General features: G+C 40.6%; 1 protein-coding gene across 1 annotated transcript in view; it reads left to right on the top strand.

Moving 5' to 3' along the window:
- FBXL15 (F-box and leucine rich repeat protein 15) overlaps positions 1-20,141 on the top strand; it is a 57,138-nt gene that overhangs the window by 2,328 nt on the left and 34,669 nt on the right. The window contains exon 2 of the mRNA XM_053692856.1: positions 5,539-5,735. Coding sequence (XP_053548831.1) covers positions 5,539-5,735 — 197 coding nt within the window. The remainder of the gene's footprint in view (positions 1-5,538; positions 5,736-20,141) is intronic.

Here is a 20,141-nt window from a genome sequence, read left to right as displayed (position 1 = left end):
GACTATAGGTCTACCAGGGGGATTCAGTGAATCCTTATGGATTTTTGGCAGATGGTAAAAGCATGCAATTTTAGGTGCAACTTCATATAAATAATTATATTCATTGGTGTTTAAAATTCCCTCTAATTTAGCCAAGGATAAGAATTCAAACAATTCTTTTTTGTATTTTTCCGTTGGGTTAAAGGTTAACTTCTGATAAGTTTTAGAATCAGAGAGTAGGGTGTTAGCCTCTTTTAGGTAGTCGCACCTATTTTGTACGACAATGCCTCCCCCTTTGTCCGCCGCCCTAAAGACGACGTCTGTGCATTTACTAAGATTATTTAAGGCCGCTCTTTCTGCCTTTGTTAAATTGTCTCTTATATTTGAAACATATGGTACTGATTTGTGTGAAAGTGATTCTAAATCTTTACAAACTAGTTTGTTGAATATTTTGATATACTCAGATTGTGTGTGTTGGGGATAAAAAATCGATTTTCTTTTCAAATCACTGTGATTTGAAAAGAAAATCGATTTTTTATCCCCAACACACACAATCTGAGTATATCAAAATATTCAACAAACTAGTTTGTAAAGATTTAGAATCACTTTCACACAAATCAGTACCATATGTTTCAAATATAAGAGACAATTTAACAAAGGCAGAAAGAGCGGCCTTAAATAATCTTAGTAAATGCACAGACGTCGTCTTTAGGGCGGCGGACAAAGGGGGAGGCATTGTCGTACAAAATAGGTGCGACTACCTAAAAGAGGCTAACACCCTACTCTCTGATTCTAAAACTTATCAGAAGTTAACCTTTAACCCAACGGAAAAATACAAAAAAGAATTGTTTGAATTCTTATCCTTGGCTAAATTAGAGGGAATTTTAAACACCAATGAATATAATTATTTATATGAAGTTGCACCTAAAATTGCATGCTTTTACCATCTGCCAAAAATCCATAAGGATTCACTGAATCCCCCTGGTAGACCTATAGTCTCTGGGATAGGCTCTCTGTGTGATAATCTATCCAAATTTATTGATAACTATTTACAACCCATAGTCAAATCCACCAGAGCCTATCTCAGAGACACCATTGACGTGATAAATAAATATGAAGACACCCTTTGGGCCGATAATTACATATGGATCACGTGTGATATATCCTCCCTTTATACAAGCATACCCCATACTAAAGGATTGGCAGCGATCAAAGATGTGTTGGGAAAGAATAAATTTGCAGAAAAACAGATAGAATTTTTATTGGAAGGAATATCATTTATTTTAAATCATAATTATTTTTTATTTGAGGGCATCTACTATCGTCAACATCAAGGCACAGCGATGGGGACAACCTTCGCCCCATCCTATGCCAATTTATATGTATCTCATTTTGAGGATCATCTTATTTGGAATAATAATCCATTTAAAGATGACATTGCCAAATATCATCGGTACATAGATGATATTATCATCATCTGGCAAGGTCCTCAAAATAGGATAGATGATTTTTTAAATTATATAAATACCAACACATATAACCTCAATTTCACATTGGAACAATCACCTGTCTCTCTTTCTTTTCTGGATCTTATTCTCTATCACGATGCATCCACTAAAAAAGTAGCCGTTAGAAACTACCGGAAACCTACTGAGAGAAATAGTCTACTAAACATTAAAAGTAGCCATTTGAGACAGTGGAAAAACAATATTCCTTTGGGTCAATTCCAAAGAATAAGACGCAATTGCACTTCTTCAGAAGATTATCATAAAGAATCAGACATCCTAATAGATAAATTCAGAGAAAAGGGTTACAGTATGGACCTTCTTAAGGAAAGTAAAGCGAAAGTAGATATGATGGATAGAAATTCTCTTTTGAATAAGACCAGTGTACCCAAATACAAAAATACAATTAAAAGTAATCAACCTAAATTTGTAACACAATACAATAATCAGCATTTCAAAATAAAGAATATTTTGAGAAAACATTGGAATGTATTAAAATTAGACCCCGTTCTTAATCACATTTTGGAAGATAAACCACAGGTTATTTTTAAGAAAAGTAAAGACATTAAAAACTATATTGCTCCCACTAAATTAAGAAATAATAAAAAACATTCCATTTCTCTTAACAAATGGTGTGGGGGGAAAAATGGTCTATATCCATGCAAAAAGATTGATTGTGTCTTATGCCCCTTAATAGACCAAGACAGCACCAATTTTTCCAACTACAACAACAGTAAACATTATGCTTGCAAAGACAGATACACATGTCACACCACATATGTGGTTTATCAATTAGTCTGCAAATGTGGCCATATCTATGTAGGGCGCACTAAAAGGAAATTAAAGTATAGAATAAGAGAACATGTAAACAATATCATATCTGGCTTTGATAATCATAGTGTGTCTCGCCATTTCAAAACCCACCATAATCAAAATCCCCAAGATCTCTCAGTTAAAATTATAGAGTGGATAAAACCTAATGCATGGGATACCAATAGGCTTTTAAAACTCAGACAACAGGAAACATATTGGATTAAAAGTCTCAATTGTTTGGAGCCTAATGGACTTAATATAGAAATTGACTTGCAGGCTTTTTTATAAATTCATACACTATTTTTTAATATCAATTGTGTGTTTTTATCTTTGATATACATATATATATATTAGATGCATTTATTATGTGTGGATGCGAAATTTACTTTGTTTTATATATATATTTATATAGCTTTTTAGTACCTGATTGTTCAGTTATTTTTAGTACTTTAGTATGAACTTAAAATTTGTCATGTTTTTATCGTTTGGTACCATGTATATATTTGTTTTATATAATAGTCGATATGATAATGTATTATGAATGTATTATTATGATATTGTATATTAATCAATTCTTGTTCGTTATAACACTATGCAGTTTTCTATTATCAAATATTCTCGTGTTTTACCGTATATGATTGGTCAAAAAAGAGGGTGTGTGCAGTCACACTCCTCTTCATAAGAGCCTCCCCGCCCCCCTCACATAGCACTCTTGAGAAAGTCACGCCGAGACGTGACGAAACGCGTAGAGAACCGCCCACTGCCCGCCCACCCTTTGAGCTAATCGTTCCTGTGAAGCCGCCCCAGCTCTAAGTCTGCAGCTACGAGCTTGGAGGTTAAAAGAGCCGAGGAACGGTTTGTACTTTTAGCTATAACGCACACTTAGCTTGCCATTTCACTTGTCACCTCTTGTAATATCGATTCAGTACTTTGGTCCACAATTGGCTTTATGATTGTGGCTTTATGAACTTTGTTTGGAGGTAACTCCTCAAGGACCCACTCTGACATACCTGAATCTGGCAATACTAAAGAGGATACAAAGGGACAAGCTTACTCTGACATCTCATCAACACAGATGAATGCTGGCATGAGACGATAAGTCTATGGTTTTATTTCATATATATGCTGATTTTATATTTTTATTTTGTAAGTGGCCATTTGTCGTGTGTATTATTAAATTGATGTTACTCTGCATTTGAGTCTGCGCTCTTCTCTTCTCTATTTTTAGAGAAAAACGGCTCTGAATGATTGTAACACAGTTGCAATCCCAGAAAAAATGTGTAGGTTGGATAAATATTTTGCGGTACCGACGAGTACTGACGTTTTTCCTATACCTAAGAGACTTACTGACATTGTTACTAAGGAGTGGGATAGACCCGGTGTGCCTTTCTCACCCCCTCCTATATTCAGAAAAATGTTTCCAATAGACGCCGCCACACGGGACTTATGGCAAATGGTCCCTAAGGTGGAGGGAGCAGTTTCTACTTTAGCTAAGCGTACCACTATCCCAGTGGAGGATAGCTGTGCTTTTTCAGATCCAATGGATAAAAAATTAGAGGGTTACCTTAAGAAAATGTTTGTTCAACAAGGGTTTATATTGCAACCTCTTGCATGTATTGCGCCTGTCACGGCTGCAGCAGCATTTTGGTTTGAGTCTCTGGAAGAGACACTTCAATCATCCACACTAGATGACATCACACACAAACTTAAATTCCTTAAGTTAGCTAATTCATTTATTTCAGATGCCGTAGTACATTTAACTAAACTTGCGGCTAAAAATTCAGGATTCGCCATTCAGGCACGCAGAGCTCTGTGGCTAAAATCCTGGTCAGCTGATGTTACGTCTAAATCTAAATTGCTTAATATTCCTTTCAAAGGGCAGACCTTATTCGGGCCCGGCTTGAAAGAGATTATTGATGACATTACAGGAGGTAAAGGTCATGCCCTGCCTCAGGACAAGGCCAAAGCCAAGGCTAGACAGTCCAATTTTCGTTCCTTTCGTAATTTCAAAGCAGGAGCAGCATCAACTTCCTCTGCACCAAAACAGGAAGGAGCTGTTGCTCGCTACAGACAAGGCTGGAAACCTAACCAGTCCTGGAACAGGGGCAAACAGGCCAGAAAACCTGCTGCTGCCCCTAAGACAGCATGAATTGAGGGCCCCCGATCCGGGACCGGATCTAGTGGGGGGCAGACTTTCCCTCTTCGCCCAGGCTTGGGCAAGAGATGTTCAGGATCCCTGGGCGTTAGAGATCATATCTCAGGGATACCTTCTGGACTTCAAATCCTCTCCCCCAAGAGGGAGATTTCATCTGTCAAGGTTGTCAACAAACCTAACAAAGAAGGAAGCGTTTCTACGCTGCGTACAAGATCTTTTATTAATGGGAGTGATCCATCCAGTTCCGCGGTTGGAACAAGGACAAGGGTTTTACTCAAATCTGTTTGTAGTTCCCAAAAAAGAGGGAACCTTCAGGCCAATCTTGGATTTAAAGATCCTAAACAAATTCCTAAGAGTTCCATCGTTCAAGATGGAAACTATTCGAACAATTTTGCCCATGATCCAAGAGGGTCAGTACTTGACCACAGTGGATTTAAAGGTGACACCCTGACATTTATCTTCTCAGTAATGACACTATACAGATTACTTCCCTTATGTACAACATACACTAATATGTAACATGACTATATTAACTCCTAAGCTGCCTAAGAGTGTCGCGGTGACACCCTGACATTTATCTTCTCAGTAATGACACTATACAGATTATTTCCCTTATGTACAACATACACTAATATGTAACATGACTATATTAACTCCTAAGCTGCCTATAAATGTGTCGCAGTGACACCCTGACGATTATCTGCTCAGTAATGACACTATACAGATTACTTCCCTTATGTACAACATACACTAATATGTAACATGACTATATTAACTCCTAAGCTGCCTAAGAGTGTCGCGGTGACACCCTGACATTTATCTTCTCAGTAATGACACTATACAGATTATTTCCCTTATGTACAACATACACTAATATGTAACATGACTATATTAACTCCTAAGCTGCCTATAAATGTGTCGCAGTGACACCCTGACGATTATCTGCTCAGTAATGACACTATACAGATTACTTCCCTTATGTACAACATACACTAATATGTAACATGACTATATTAACTCCTAAGCTGCCTAAGAGTGTCGCGGTGACACCCTGACGTTTATCTTCTCAGTAATGACAATATACAGATTATGTCCCTTATGTGCATGTTTTCTTGTTCTGCAGTCCTCATCTCTTGGACCTCCCTTGGGAAGATGTGCTGGTTCCACACATCCTATCATATCTACCCCTGCGACATGTCTTAACCCTCCAAAGAGTCAGCAAACCGTTTCAGTCGTTAGTCCACCTGTATCTGACCAACTGCCGCAGCTTTGACTCCACTCAGGTAACTAAGGCAGTTTCCTTTTGCTCTGTGTATATTTCTAGGTGTTTATTTTACTCGGTTAATAGGCCCTTAAAGGTTCTGTAAGAGATTAGAGTCTTCAGAAGCCAGGTCTGTTAAAGGGTTGCCCTGCAATGGGTAAACACATATGTAAAGTCACACTCTAGAGTCTCAAGCATTACATCTCCTCCCAAGCAGGAAACCAGTGTAGGAGTGACTGATGCTCCTGATTGGCTGACTTTCCTTTGCTCTGGTTAGGAGCTGTGTGTGTAGCTCCTGAGTGGCCTTTACTTGTGTGTTTATTTCTTTGCAGGAGATAAGCAAATAGTTATCTAAAGTCCAGTTAGTGACACATAAATGACACATTAACAATCTAGTGCGTGGCATCTTTTGTATCAGTTAACTCTTTATTCTCTGCATAAAAGTGTATTCAGCAGTCAAACAAGGTTATAAATATAACGTTCCTGATATGTTCAGTGCCCATGCAGCTCTAGAAATATTCAGACATTATTTATGCGCTTATCTCCGGCATGTGCTGGGTTCTGTATAGTTTACATTTGGCTGATTGTATAGAAAAATAGCAGTATACTGAATCAGTTAGGGTGCAACATTAAAGGGTCATTATAATAAAAAAAAAATTGACACACTCTCATGCGTTAGCGCATGTCACTTTATCACTATGGACCCTGCAAATCTATGTGTTTAACCCCCGCAATAGTGGTGCACAGTCTCTCACAGCATATCTGCGTAGGCCATTGAAACACAGTAATAGCTTTTACTAGAAGCATGTTTGTTAATGGAAGCATATTGGAAAAATGCTCTATGCTCCACGGCTATAATGCAAACAATGAATCACACAATTCACTGTCTAAATCCTGAGCTGTGAATCTCAAAGGTGCCCAATTGCGCAGCTGTTTATGCTAAATGCATCATTAACGCATGTGCAAAGATCCGTTTTTTTTTCTGAGTGCCAAAATGCCACGAATATGATTGGTGAAGAAAAAAAAACGCCATAAAAAAATAAAAAGTCGGGGCTGCTGGAGTGTGCAATAGAAAAGGAGTGTTTTTAAAATCAATTATTAAATTAAGCTTTCAAATGTAAGGTTTTCATGAATTAAACTACTATTATTTCTTCTGTTAAGTGTGATCAGTCCACGGGTCATCATTACTTGTGGGATATTAACTGCTCCCCTACAGGAAGTGCAAGAGGATTCACCCAGCAGAGTTGCTATATAGCTCCTCCCCTCTACGTCACCTCCAGTCATTCTCTTGCACCCAACGACTAGATAGGATGTGTGAGAGGACTATGGTGATATATTTAGTTTTTATATCTTCAATCAAAAGTTTGTTATTTTATAATAGCACCGGAGTGTGTTATTCCTTCTCTGGTAGAATTTGAAGAAGAATCTACCTGAGTTTTTCTATGATTTTAGCCGGAGTAGTTAAGATCATATTGCTGTTTCTCGGCCATCTGAGGAGAGGTAAACTTCAGATCAGGGGACAGCAGGCAGATTAATCTGCAAAGAGGTATGTAGCAGTTTATTATTTTCTGACATGGAATTGATGAGAAAATCCTGCCATACCGTTATAATGTAAACTCAGCCTTGAATGCAGTAGATGTAGCTGATATCAGGCTGTCATGTATGTATATTTTACACTTCAGTTTTCTGGGAAATGGTACTTCTCTGGCTTTTAAACTGTATACATAGACTTAACCTATTTTGCAGGGACTTGCAATAGGTTTTAAATGACAATTAATTATTGAGGTAAAATGTTTTTTTGCTGGCATGTAAAAACGTTTTTTTTCTCTGAGGTACTGGGTGAAAAAATGTTTTGGGCACTTTTTTTCCACTTGGCAATAGTTTTGATTTAAATTAGAGCAGTTCACTGATCCCTCTCACTGTTATGTGTGTGGGGGAGGGGCCATTTTGGTGCTTTCACTATGCATCAGAAAAACTCAGTCAGAGGTTCATTTTCTTCCTGCATGATCCGGTTCATCTCTACAGAGTTCAGGGATCTCAAGAGTCTTTTTTGAGGGAAGTAATCATACAGCAGAGCTGTGCTGATTGTATTGACTGTGATATAAAAAACGTTTATTTGTGTATTTTTTTTTCTGCTGCCTGGGTTAGTTATCATTTGCTGAGGGGAACAATCCTTTGCTAAAACTGTATATTCTGACAAAGATTGATGCTATAACTTAATTATTTTATCTGTTATAATATTTTTCTGTGCTTCTTAAAGGCACAGTTCGTTTTCATATTATTTGTAAATTACTTTGAAAAGTATTTCCAAGTTGCTGTTTATTTGCTAGTGTGTTAAACATGTCTGATTCAGAGGAAGATATCTGTGCTATATGTGTTAATGCCAAAGTGGAGCCCAATAGAAATTTATGTACTAAATGTATTGATGCTACTTTAAAAAATAGTCAATCTGTACAAATTGAACATATTTCACCAAACAACGAGGGGAGAGTTATGCCGACTAACTCGCCTCACGTGTCAGTACCTGCATCTCCCGCTCAGGAGGTGCGTGATATTGTAGCGCCGAGTGCATCTGGGCGGCCATTACAAATCACATTACAAGATATGGCTACTGTTATGACTGAAGTTTTGGCTAAACTACCAGAACTAAGAGGTAAACGTGATCACTCTGGGATGAGAACAGAGTGCGCTGATAATGCAAGGGCCATGTCTGATACTGCGTCACAGTTTGCAGAACTTGAAGACGGAGAGCTTCATTCTGTGGGTGACGGTTCTGATCCAAATAAACTGGACTCAGACATTTCAAATTTTAAATTTAAGCTTGAGAACCTCCGTGTGTTACTAGGGGAGGTATTAGCGGCTCTGAATGATTGTAACACAGTTGCAATCCCAGAAAAAATGTGTAGGTTGGATAAATATTTTGCGGGTACCCGACGAGTACTGACGTTTTTCCTATACCTAAGAGACTTACTGACATTGTTACTAAGGAGTGGGATAGACCCGGTGTGCCTTTCTCACCCCCTCCTATATTCAGAAAAATGTTTCCAATAGACGCCGCCACACGGGACTTATGGCAAATGGTCCCTAAGGTGGAGGGAGCAGTTTCTACTTTAGCTAAGCGTACCACTATCCCAGTGGAGGATAGCTGTGCTTTTTCAGATCCAATGGATAAAAAATTAGAGGGTTACCTTAAGAAAATGTTTGTTCAACAAGGGTTTATATTGCAACCTCTTGCATGTATTGCGCCTGTCACGGCTGCAGCAGCATTTTGGTTTGAGTCTCTGGAAGAGACACTTCAATCATCCACACTAGATGACATCACACACAAACTTAAATTCCTTAAGTTAGCTAATTCATTTATTTCAGATGCCGTAGTACATTTAACTAAACTTGCGGCTAAAAATTCAGGATTCGCCATTCAGGCACGCAGAGCTCTGTGGCTAAAATCCTGGTCAGCTGATGTTACGTCTAAATCTAAATTGCTTAATATTCCTTTCAAAGGGCAGACCTTATTCGGGCCCGGCTTGAAAGAGATTATTGATGACATTACAGGAGGTAAAGGTCATGCCCTGCCTCAGGACAAGGCCAAAGCCAAGGCTAGACAGTCCAATTTTCGTTCCTTTCGTAATTTCAAAGCAGGAGCAGCATCAACTTCCTCTGCACCAAAACAGGAAGGAGCTGTTGCTCGCTACAGACAAGGCTGGAAACCTAACCAGTCCTGGAACAGGGGCAAACAGGCCAGAAAACCTGCTGCTGCCCCTAAGACAGCATGAATTGAGGGCCCCCGATCCGGGACCGGATCTAGTGGGGGGCAGACTTTCCCTCTTCGCCCAGGCTTGGGCAAGAGATGTTCAGGATCCCTGGGCGTTAGAGATCATATCTCAGGGATACCTTCTGGACTTCAAATCCTCTCCCCCAAGAGGGAGATTTCATCTGTCAAGGTTGTCAACAAACCTAACAAAGAAGGAAGCGTTTCTACGCTGCGTACAAGATCTTTTATTAATGGGAGTGATCCATCCAGTTCCGCGGTTGGAACAAGGACAAGGGTTTTACTCAAATCTGTTTGTAGTTCCCAAAAAAGAGGGAACCTTCAGGCCAATCTTGGATTTAAAGATCCTAAACAAATTCCTAAGAGTTCCATCGTTCAAGATGGAAACTATTCGAACAATTTTGCCCATGATCCAAGAGGGTCAGTACTTGACCACAGTGGATTTAAAGGATGCTTACCTTCACATACCGATTCACAGAAGTCATTACCGGTATCTAAGGTTTGCCTTGTTAGACAGGCATTACCAGTTTGTAGCTCTTCCATTCGGACTGGCTACGGCTCCAAGAATCTTCACAAAGGTTCTGGGCACTCTTCTGGCGGTACTAAGACCGCAAGGAATTTCAGTAGCTCCGTACTTAGACGACATACTGATACAAGCTTCAAGCTTTCAAACTGCCAAATCTCATACAGAGATAGTACTGGCATTTCTAAGGTCGCATGGATGGAAAGTGAACGAAGAGAAAAGTTCTCTCTTTCCACTCACAAGAGTTCCCTTCCTGGGGACTCTGATAGATTCTGTAGAAATGAAGATTTACCTGACAGAGGACAGGTTAACAAAACTTCAAAGTGCATGCCGTGTCCTTCATTCCATTCAAGAGACCAGAAATTCTCTTCTATGGTGGCTTTATCGGCCACATCTGTCCAGGGGAATGCCATTCAGCAGGCCAGACTGGTCAATTGTAACAACAGACGCCAGCCTACTAGGTTGGGGCGCTGTCTGGAATTCTCTGAAGGCTCAGGGACTATGGAATCAGGAGGAGAGTCTTCTTCCAATAAACATTCTGGAATTGAGAGCAGTCCTCAATGCTCTTCTGGCTTGGCCCCAGTTAGCAACTCGGGGGTTCATCAGGTTCCAGTCGGACAACATCACGACTGTAGCTTATATCAACCATCAGGGAGGGACAAGAAGCTCCCTAGCAATGATGGAAGTATCGAAGATAATTCGCTGGGCAGAGTCTCACTCTTGCCACCTGTCTGCAATCCACATCCCGGGAGTGGAGAACTGGGAGGCGGATTTCTTAAGTCGTCAGACTTTTCATCCGGGGGGAGTGGGAACTTCATCCAGAGGTCTTTGCCCAAATACTTCGACGTTGGGGCAAACCAGAGATAGATCTCATGGCGTCTCGACAGAACGCCAAGCTTCCGCGCTACGGGTCCAGATCCAGGGATCCGGGAGCGGTCCTGATAGATGCCTTGACAGCACCATGGACCTTCAGGATGGCTCATGTGTTTCCACCTTTCCCGATGCTTCCTCGATTGATTGCCAGAATCAAACAGGAGAAAGCATCAGTGATTCTAATAGCGCCTGCATGGCCACGCAGGACTTGGTATACAGATCTGGTGGACATGTCATTCTGTCCACCTTGGTCGTTACCTCTGAAACAGGACCTTCTGATTCAGGGTCCTTTCAAACATCAAAATCTAACTTCTCTGAAGCTGACTGCTTGGAAATTGAACGCTTGATCTTATCAAAGCGTGGTTTTTCTGAGTCAGTTATTGATACCTTAATACAGGCTAGGAAGCCTGTTACCAGAAAGATTTACCTTAAAATATGGCGTAAATACCTATATTGGTGCGAATCCAAAGGTTACTCTTGGAGTAAGGTTAGGATTCCTAGGATATTGTCTTTTCTACAAGAAGGTTTAGAAAAGGGGTTATCCGCTAGTTCCTTAAAGGGACAGATCTCAGCTCTGTCCATTCTGTTACACAAGCGTCTGTCAGAAGTTCCAGACGTTCAGGCTTTTTGTCAGGCTTTGGCCAGGATTAAACCTGTGTTTAAAGCTGTGGCTCCACCATGGAGTTTAAACCTTGTTCTTAACGTTTTACAGGGTGTTCCGTTTGAACCCCTTCATTCCATTGATATAAAGTTGTTATCTTGGAAAGTTCTATTTTTAATGGCTATTTCCTCGGCTCGAAGAGTCTCTGAGTTATCAGCCTTACATTGTGATTCTCCTTATTTGATTTTTCACTCGGATAAGGTAGTTCTGCGTACTAAGCCTGGGTTCTTACCTAAGGTAGTCACTAACAGGAATATCAATCAGGAGATTGTTGTTCCATCCTTGTGCCCAAATCCTTCTTCGAGGAAGGAACGTCTTTTGCACAATCTGGATGTAGTTCGTGCCCTTAAATTTTATTTACAGGCAACTAAAGATTTTCGACAAACGTCTTCCCTGTTTGTCGTTTACTCTGGTCAGAGGAGAGGTCAAAAAGCTTCTGCTACCTCTCTCTCTTTTTGGCTTCGTAGCATAATTCGTTTAGCTTATGAGACTGCTGGACAGCAGCCTCCTGAAAGAATTACAGCTCATTCCACTAGAGCTGTGGCTTCCACTTGGGCCTTTAAGAATGAGGCCTCTGTTGAACAGATTTGCAAGGCTGCAACTTGGTCTTCGCTTCATACTTTTTCCAAATTTTACAAATTTGACACTTTTGCTTCCTCGGAGGCTATTTTTGGGAGAAAGGTTCTTCAGGCAGTGGTTCCTTCTGTATAAAGAGCCTGCCTATCCCTCCCGTCATCCGTGTACTTTTGCTTTGGTATTGGTATCCCACAAGTAATGATGACCCGTGGACTGATCACACTTAACAGAAGAAAACATAATTTATGCTTACCTGATAAATTCCTTTCTTCTGTAGTGTGATCAGTCCACGGCCCGCCCTGTTTTTTAAGGCAGGTAAATATTTTTTAAATTATACTCCAGTCACCACTACACCCTTGGCTTCTCCTTTCTCGTTGGTCCTTGGTCGAATGACTGGAGGTGACGTAGAGGGGAGGAGCTATATAGCAACTCTGCTGGGTGAATCCTCTTGCACTTCCTGTAGGGGAGCAGTTAATATCCCACAAGTAATGATGACCCGTGGACTGATCACACTACAGAAGAAAGGAATTTATCAGGTAAGCATAAATTATGTTTTTTTAATTTTTACATCGGATGGTAAAGAGTACTCCTTGAATTTACCATCACTTTAAGTGAAAGAAATGAATGAATTTACTGATGAAGACTTCCCAAAGAAAAAAAGTAGCTTTATTTAGCACAGGAAAATTTATCTTTTTTCCAGAAACAAAGCACTGAAATACATTTTATAGCTCATTCTTTTATAGATAAAACCAAGGTTTTGTAGTACAATTTTCATATAATGTTTTACTTTTATAAGAGATGCCATGTACCCCTGCAGTGGCGATAGGAAATGATGCATTAAAGCAGCGGCGATAGGGAATGATGCATTAAAGCAGCGGCGATACGGAATGATGCATTAAAGCAGCGGCGATAGGGGCAGTGAGGGGTTTGTATAAAGCTGTACTTGTAAAGCAGCAGTGATAGGGACTGATACAGTGAGGGTTTTGTATAAAGCTATACTTGTAAAGCAGCAGTGATAGGGACTGATACAGTAAGGGGTTTGTATAAAGTTGTACTTGTAAAGCAGCAGTGATAGGGACTGATACAGTGATGGGTTTGTATAAAGCTGTACTTGTAAAGCAGCAGTGATAGGGACTCATACAGTGATGGGTTTGTATAAAGCTGTACTTGTAAAGCAGCAGTGATAGGGACTGATACAGTAAGGGGTTTGTATAAAGCTGTACTTGTAAAGTAGCAGTGATAGGGACTGATACAGTGAGGGGTTTGTATAAAGCTGTACTTGTAAAGCAACAGTGATAGGGACTGATACAGTGAGGGTTTTGTATCAAGCTGTACTTGTAAAGCAGCAGTGATAGGGACTGATGCAGTTAGGGGTTTGTATAAAGCTGTACTTGTAAAGCAGCAGTGATAGGGACTGATACAGTGAGGGGTTTGTATTAAGCTGTACGTGTAAAGCAGCAGTGATAGGGACTGATGCAGTTAGGGGTTTGTATAAAGCTGTACTTGTAAAGCAGCAGTGATAGGGACTGATACAGTGAGCAGTTTGTATAAAGCTGTACTTGTAAAGCAGCAGTGATAGGGACTGATACAGTGAGCGGTTTGTATAAAGCTATACTTGTAAAGCAGCAGTGATAGGGACTGATACAGTGATGGGTTTGTATAAAGCTCTACTTGTAAAGCAACAGTGATAGGGACTGATACAGTGAGGGGTTTGTATAAAGCTCTACTTGTAAAGCAACAGTGATAGGGACTGATACAGTGATGGGTTTGTATAAAGCTCTACTTGTAAAGCAACAGTGATAGGGACTGATACAGTGATGGGTTTGTATAAAGCTCTACTTGTAAAGCAACAGTGATAGGGACTGAAACAGTGAGGGGTTTGTATAAAGCTGTACTTGTAAAGCAGTAGTGATAGGGACTGATACAGTGATGGGTTTGTATAAAGCTCTACTTGTAAAGCAACAGTGATAGGGACTGATACAGTGAGCGGTTTGTATAAAGCTGTACTTGTAAAGCAGTAGTGATAGGGACCGATACAGTGAGGGGTTTGTATAAAGCTGTACTTGTAAAGCAGTAGTGATAGGGACTGATACAGTGAGGGGTTTGTATAAAGCTGTACTTGTAAAGCAGCAGTGATAGGGACTGATACAGTGATGGATTTGTATAAAGCTCTACTTGTAAAGCAACAGTGATAGGGACTGATACAGTAAGGGGTTTGTATAAAGCTGTACTTGTAAAGCAGTAGTGATAGGGGCTGGTGCAGTGAGGGGTTTGTATTAAGCTGTACTTGTAAACCAGCAGTGATAGGGACAGATACAGTGAGCGGTTTGTATAAAGCTGTACTTGTAAAGCAGTAGTGATAGGGACTGATACAGTGATGGGTTTATATAAAGCTCTACTTGTAAAGCAGTAGTGATAGGGACTGATACAGTTAGGGGTTTGTATAAAGCTGTACTTGTAAAGCAGCAGTGATAGGGACTGATACAGTAAGGGGTTTGCATAAAGCTGCACTTGTAAAGCAGCAGTGATAGGGACTGATACAGTAAGGGGTTTGTATAAAGCTGTACGTGTAAAGCAGCAGTGATAGGGACTGATGCAGTTAGGGGTTTGTATAAAGCTCTACTTGTAAAGCAGCAGTGATAGGGACTGATACAGTGATGGGTTTGTATAAAGCTGCACTTGTAAAGCAGCAGTGATAGGGACTGATACAGTGAGCGGTTTGTATAAAGCTGTACTTGTAAAGCAGCAGTGATAGGGACTGATACAGTGAGGGGTTTGTATAAAGCTGCACTTGTAAAGTAGCAGTGATAGGGACTGATACAGTGAGGGGTTATGATAAAGCTGTACTTGTAAAGCAGTAGTGATAGAGACTGATACAGCGAGGGGTTATGATAAAGCTGTACTTGTAAAGCAGTAGTGATAGAGACTGATACAGCGAGGGGTTATGATAAAGCTGTACTTGTAAAGCAGTAGTGATAGGGACTGATACAGTGAGGGGTTTGTATAAAGCTGTACGTGTAAAGCAACAGTGATAGAGACTGATGCAGTGAGGGGTTTGTATAAAGCTGTACTTGCAAAGCAGCAGTGATAGGGACCGATACAGTGAGGGGTTTGTATAAAGCTGTACTTGTAAAGCAGCAGTGATAGGGACTGATACAGTGAGGGGTTTGTATAAAGCTGTACTTGTAAAGCAGCAGTGATAGGAACTGATACAGTAAGGGGTTTGTATAAAGCTGTACTTGTAAAGCAGCAGTGATAGGGACTGATGCAGTGAGGGGTTTGTATAAAGCTGTACTTGTAAAGCAGCAGTGATAGGGACTGGTGGAGTGAGGGGTTTGTATAAAGCTGTACTTGTAAAGCAGTAGTGATAGGGACTGATACAGTTAGGGGTTTGTATAAAGCTGTACTTGTAAAGCAGCAGTGATAGGGACTGATGCAGTTAGGGGTTTGTATAAAGCTGTACTTGTAAAGCAGCAGTGATAGGGACTGATACAGTGAGGGGTTTGTATAAAGCTGCACTTGTAAAGCAGCAGTGATAGGGACTGATACAGTGATGGGTATGTATAAAGCTGTACGTGTAAAGCAGCAGTGATAGGGACTGATGCAGTTAAGGGTTTGTATAAAGCTGTACTTGTAAAGCAGCAGTGATAGGGACCGATACAGTGAGGGGTTTGTATAAAGCTGTACTTGTAAATCAGTAGTCATAGGGACTGATGCAGTGAGGGGTTTGTATAAAGCTGTACTTGTAAAGCAGCAGTGAGAGGGACCGATACAGTGAGGGGTTTGTATAAAGCTGTACTTGTAAAGCAGCAGTGATAGGGACTGATGTAGTTAGGGGTTTGTATAAAGCTGCACTTGTAAAGCAGCAGTGATAGGGACTGATGCAGTGAGGGGTTTGTGTGAAGCATCTGTGATAGGGACTGATGCAGTTAGGGGTTTGTATAAAGCTGTACTTGTAAAGCAGTAGTGATAGGGACTAATACAGTGAGGGGTTTGTATAAAGCTGTACTTGTAAAGCAGCAGTGATAGGGACTGATGCAGTGAGGGGTTTGTATTAAGCTGTACTTGTAAAGCAGTAGTGATTTGGACTGATACAGTGAGGGGTTTGTATAAAGCTGTACTTGTAAAGCAGTAGTGATAGGGACTGATGGAGTGAGGGGTTTGTATCAAGCTGTACTTGTAAAGCAGTAGTGATAGGGACTGATGCAGTGAGGGGTTTGTATAAAGCTGTACTTGTAAATCAGTAGTGATAGGGACTGATGAAGTGAGGGGTTTGTATCAAGCTGTACTTGTAAAGCAGTAGTGATAGGGACTGATACAGTTAGGGGTTTGTATAAAGCTGTACTTGTAAAGCAGCAGTGATAGGGGCTGATGCAGTGAGGGGTTTGTATAAAGCTGTACTTGTAAAGCAGTAGTGATAGGGACTGAAACAGTGAGGGGTTTGTATAAAGCTGTACTTGTAAAGCAGTAGTGATAGGGACTGATACAGTTAGGGGTTTGTATAAAGCTGTACTTGTAGAGCAACAGTGATAGAGACTGATACAGTGAGGGGTTTGTATAAAGCTGTACTTGTAAAGCAGTAGTGATAGGGACTGATACAGTTAGGGGTTTGTATAAAGCTGTACTTGTAAAGCAGTAGTGAAAGGGACTGATACAGTGAGGGGTTTATATAAAGCTGTACTTGTAAAGCAGTAGTGATAGGGACTGATACAGTGAGAGGTTTGTATAAAGCTGTACTTGTAAAGCAGCAGTGATAGGGACTGATACAGTGAGCGGTTTGTATAAAGCTGTACTTGTAAAGCAGCAGTGATAGGGACTGATACAGTGAGGGGTTTGTATAAAGCTGTACTTGTAAAGCAGTAGTGATAGGGACTGATACAGTGAGGGGTTTGTATAAAGCTGTACTTGTAAAGCAACAGTGATAGGGACTGAAACAGTGAGGGGTTTGTATAAAGCTGTACTTGTAAAGCAGCAGTGATAGGGACTGATACAGTGAGCGGTTTGTATAAAGCTGTACTTGTAAAGCAGCAGTGATAGGGACTGATACAGTGAGGGGTTTGTATAAAGCTGTACTTGTAAAGCAGTAGTGATAGGGACTGATACAGTTAGGGGTTTGTATAAAGCTGTACTTGTAAAGCAGTAGTGAAAGGGACTGATACAGTGAGGGGTTTATATAAAGCTGTACTTGTAAAGCAGTAGTGATAGGGACTGATGCAGTTAGGGGTTTGTATAAAGCTGTACTTGTAAAGCAGTAGTGATAGGGACTGATACAGTGAGAGGTTTGTATAAAGCTGTACTTGTAAAGCAGCAGTGATAGGGACTGATACAGTGATGGGTTTGTATAAAGCTGTACTTGTAAAGCAGTAGTGATAGGGACTGATACAGTTAGGGGTTTGTATAAAGCTGTACTTGTGAAGCAGTAGTGATAGGGACTGATACAGTGAGGGGTTTGTATAAAGCTGTACTTGTAAAGCAGCAGTGATAAGGACTGATACAGTGATGGGTTTGTATAAAGCTGTACTTGTAAAGCAGCAGTGATAAGGACTGATACAGTGATGGGTTTGTATAAAGCTGTACTTGTAAAGCAGTAGTGATAGGGACTGATACAGTGATGGGTTTGTATAAAGCTGTACGTGTAAAGCAGTAGTGATAGGGACTGATACAGTTAGGGGTTTGTATAAAGCTGTACTTGTAAAGCAACAGTGATAGGGACTGAAACAGTGAGGGGTTTGTATAAAGCTGTACTTGTAAAGCAGCAGTGGGAAGTAAATTAGAAAGTTGTTTAAAATTGCTGCTCTATCGGATTCCGGTGGAGGAGGAGCAAACCTGTGTACCTGAGCTCCCTGCTCCAGTCCTAAGCTGCTGGCGGTTTTTTTTTCTCGCGCCATACCCCAATCTCAGGGGTTGCTACCTGGACGGCTAGAGTCAACGCTGCCGGAATCAACAGCGGTACTACATCCCGCTGTTAAAACAACTAAACCAAGTTAGAAGGTCCCCTAAGCTGATAAAAAGGAAAAAAAAAAAAAAAACTTTTCAAACAGGAGACCGGACACTTGCAGAAAATAACATAAGCTGCCTGGAAAAAGATCTGTTGCCAGCTGGGCATTCCTTATCCCCTTGGTAAAAGTGGGAGAGGAGCTGCGAGGAAAACAATTTTTTTTTTTTTTTCTCTTGTCTCAAACCAAACAAAACTCCGCTGCTTTCCTTACACCTCAACAGAGACAAACTTACCCTCCTGACTCCGGTCTTGCCGCACGCTTTACTCTCCTAAATCTCTAACATTCCAACTAAAGATTCTTTTGTATGAACACTGTTTTTTTTACCTGCCGCGGCTGACTACGCCTCCTCTGTGATTCTATCGAGACAACTCTACCTGCCAAACGCTAGCCTTCCCCCTCTCCCACCGGTGCTGCGCGAGAGGGGTCGGGTGCTGGATCTGGTCTCCACCTGCCTGGAAGAAGCTAATCACCAAAGGAACTCCCCTTACCTCCAGTCGGACAGGAGCTGTGAGGAGTGAGGAACGCTCTTACCTCGGTCCCAATTGAACAGCCCGTGTTTTCAGACACCGGCCTTTTCACTCTCTCTCTGGTGCCTTGCAGGAGGGAGCGAGTGCCGGCTTCGGTCTTCTAGAGGATCGGAAGATCGCGACGGTGGAGAGCCCAGGCACCGGAAGATTTTGATTCGCTCCATCTCCCTCCTCTCCCACCGATGCTGCGCGAGAGGAGGTGAGACTGACGGAGTGCCTGAAACATCGGAGTGCGGATGTCAGCGGCGGGTGGTCTCCTTATTCCTACTGGGACTGCTGGTTGCCACTACAAGGGGTGCCGCTGGTCGCTTACTGAAGGCAATATACCTTGGCGTCTGGCAGAGGAAGGGGTGAGTTTGCTTACATGACTGTAAACATATGTATGGTGAAGGGAAATATAATACAAGTGTGAGGAGGGGGAGCAGCAGAATTGAGTTACCCGGCAAAAAGGGGAAAATCAACAAGGGAATCTACAGTGAGGGCACTAAAATGTTCCAGATAATAGGAGGGATATAATCTACTCGATAACAAAAATCCCTAAAGGCACATTAAATCAAATGCCACTGTCTGGTTAAGAAGGAGGAGAGTGGGAGAAAAGAGAGAAGAAAAAGAAATACCTAAGAAAAGCAGAGGAAAGAAAGAAAGGAAAAAGACTTATATGATACATACATCTAAAGGAGAATGACCTATTAAAAGTGATTAAGTTAAGAAAGCACGAAAATCACACTCTATCGAGAAAGTTCCTCTTCATCTTTGAACTTATCTGAACTAAACACTTTGTATGCTAAAAGCAATTGTTACTAAGCCTTATTTCTCCTAAAAGGTTAATTTATTAAGATCTTCAAAGAATATTGTTATATCCAAAAATTACATTGTCTTTAGATATTTACAATTACAGTTACATTTTCCCTACTTAGGGTTATCTTATAAACCTAATATCCTTGTTGTTTAATAATAGATTTTACACAGAGTACCTGCTTAATCCCAGAACATAGATATTTTTGTCCTCTAATTACCCTAGTGACTTTCTTTATATGCACCTGGGGTTCCTTTTTTGTATGAAATAAGTTTTCTCTGGCTCCTAAGCTATAAGGGAGCATCCTTATAAGCCCTGAGTTAGGTTATTTTCCATTTTAAAGAATCCTAGGATAATAAGATATGATAGAGATTCCAACAATATAGGAAGTTAAATTATTGTAATCCTTGAGTGGCACAGAATTACTGCAATGGTTAAAAATCGCCAAACCATAATTTCTATCTTTCTTTAGGTATCTTGGCCCATAGCTGTATATGCTACGCATATCGTAGAAGTGCTAATTGATTTAATTTGGACTCTTTTCTTTACCTGGATATTTTCAGGAACCACTGTACTGTGTTTAACAGTAAATAACTGTAAATAGAGGAATTTATCTACCTACTAAAAACAGATATCTTTGATTGCCTCCATATCGGTGTTATAATCTTCTTACGGTAGGCTTTAATAAATAAGAAGATAATATC

This window comes from Bombina bombina, chromosome 9 (assembly GCF_027579735.1).
Source record: "Bombina bombina isolate aBomBom1 chromosome 9, aBomBom1.pri, whole genome shotgun sequence".
NCBI lineage: Eukaryota > Metazoa > Chordata > Amphibia > Anura > Bombinatoridae > Bombina > Bombina bombina.
The sequence above is the reverse complement of the archived record's forward strand: the minus strand, read 5'-3'. Positions and strand labels throughout refer to the sequence as shown.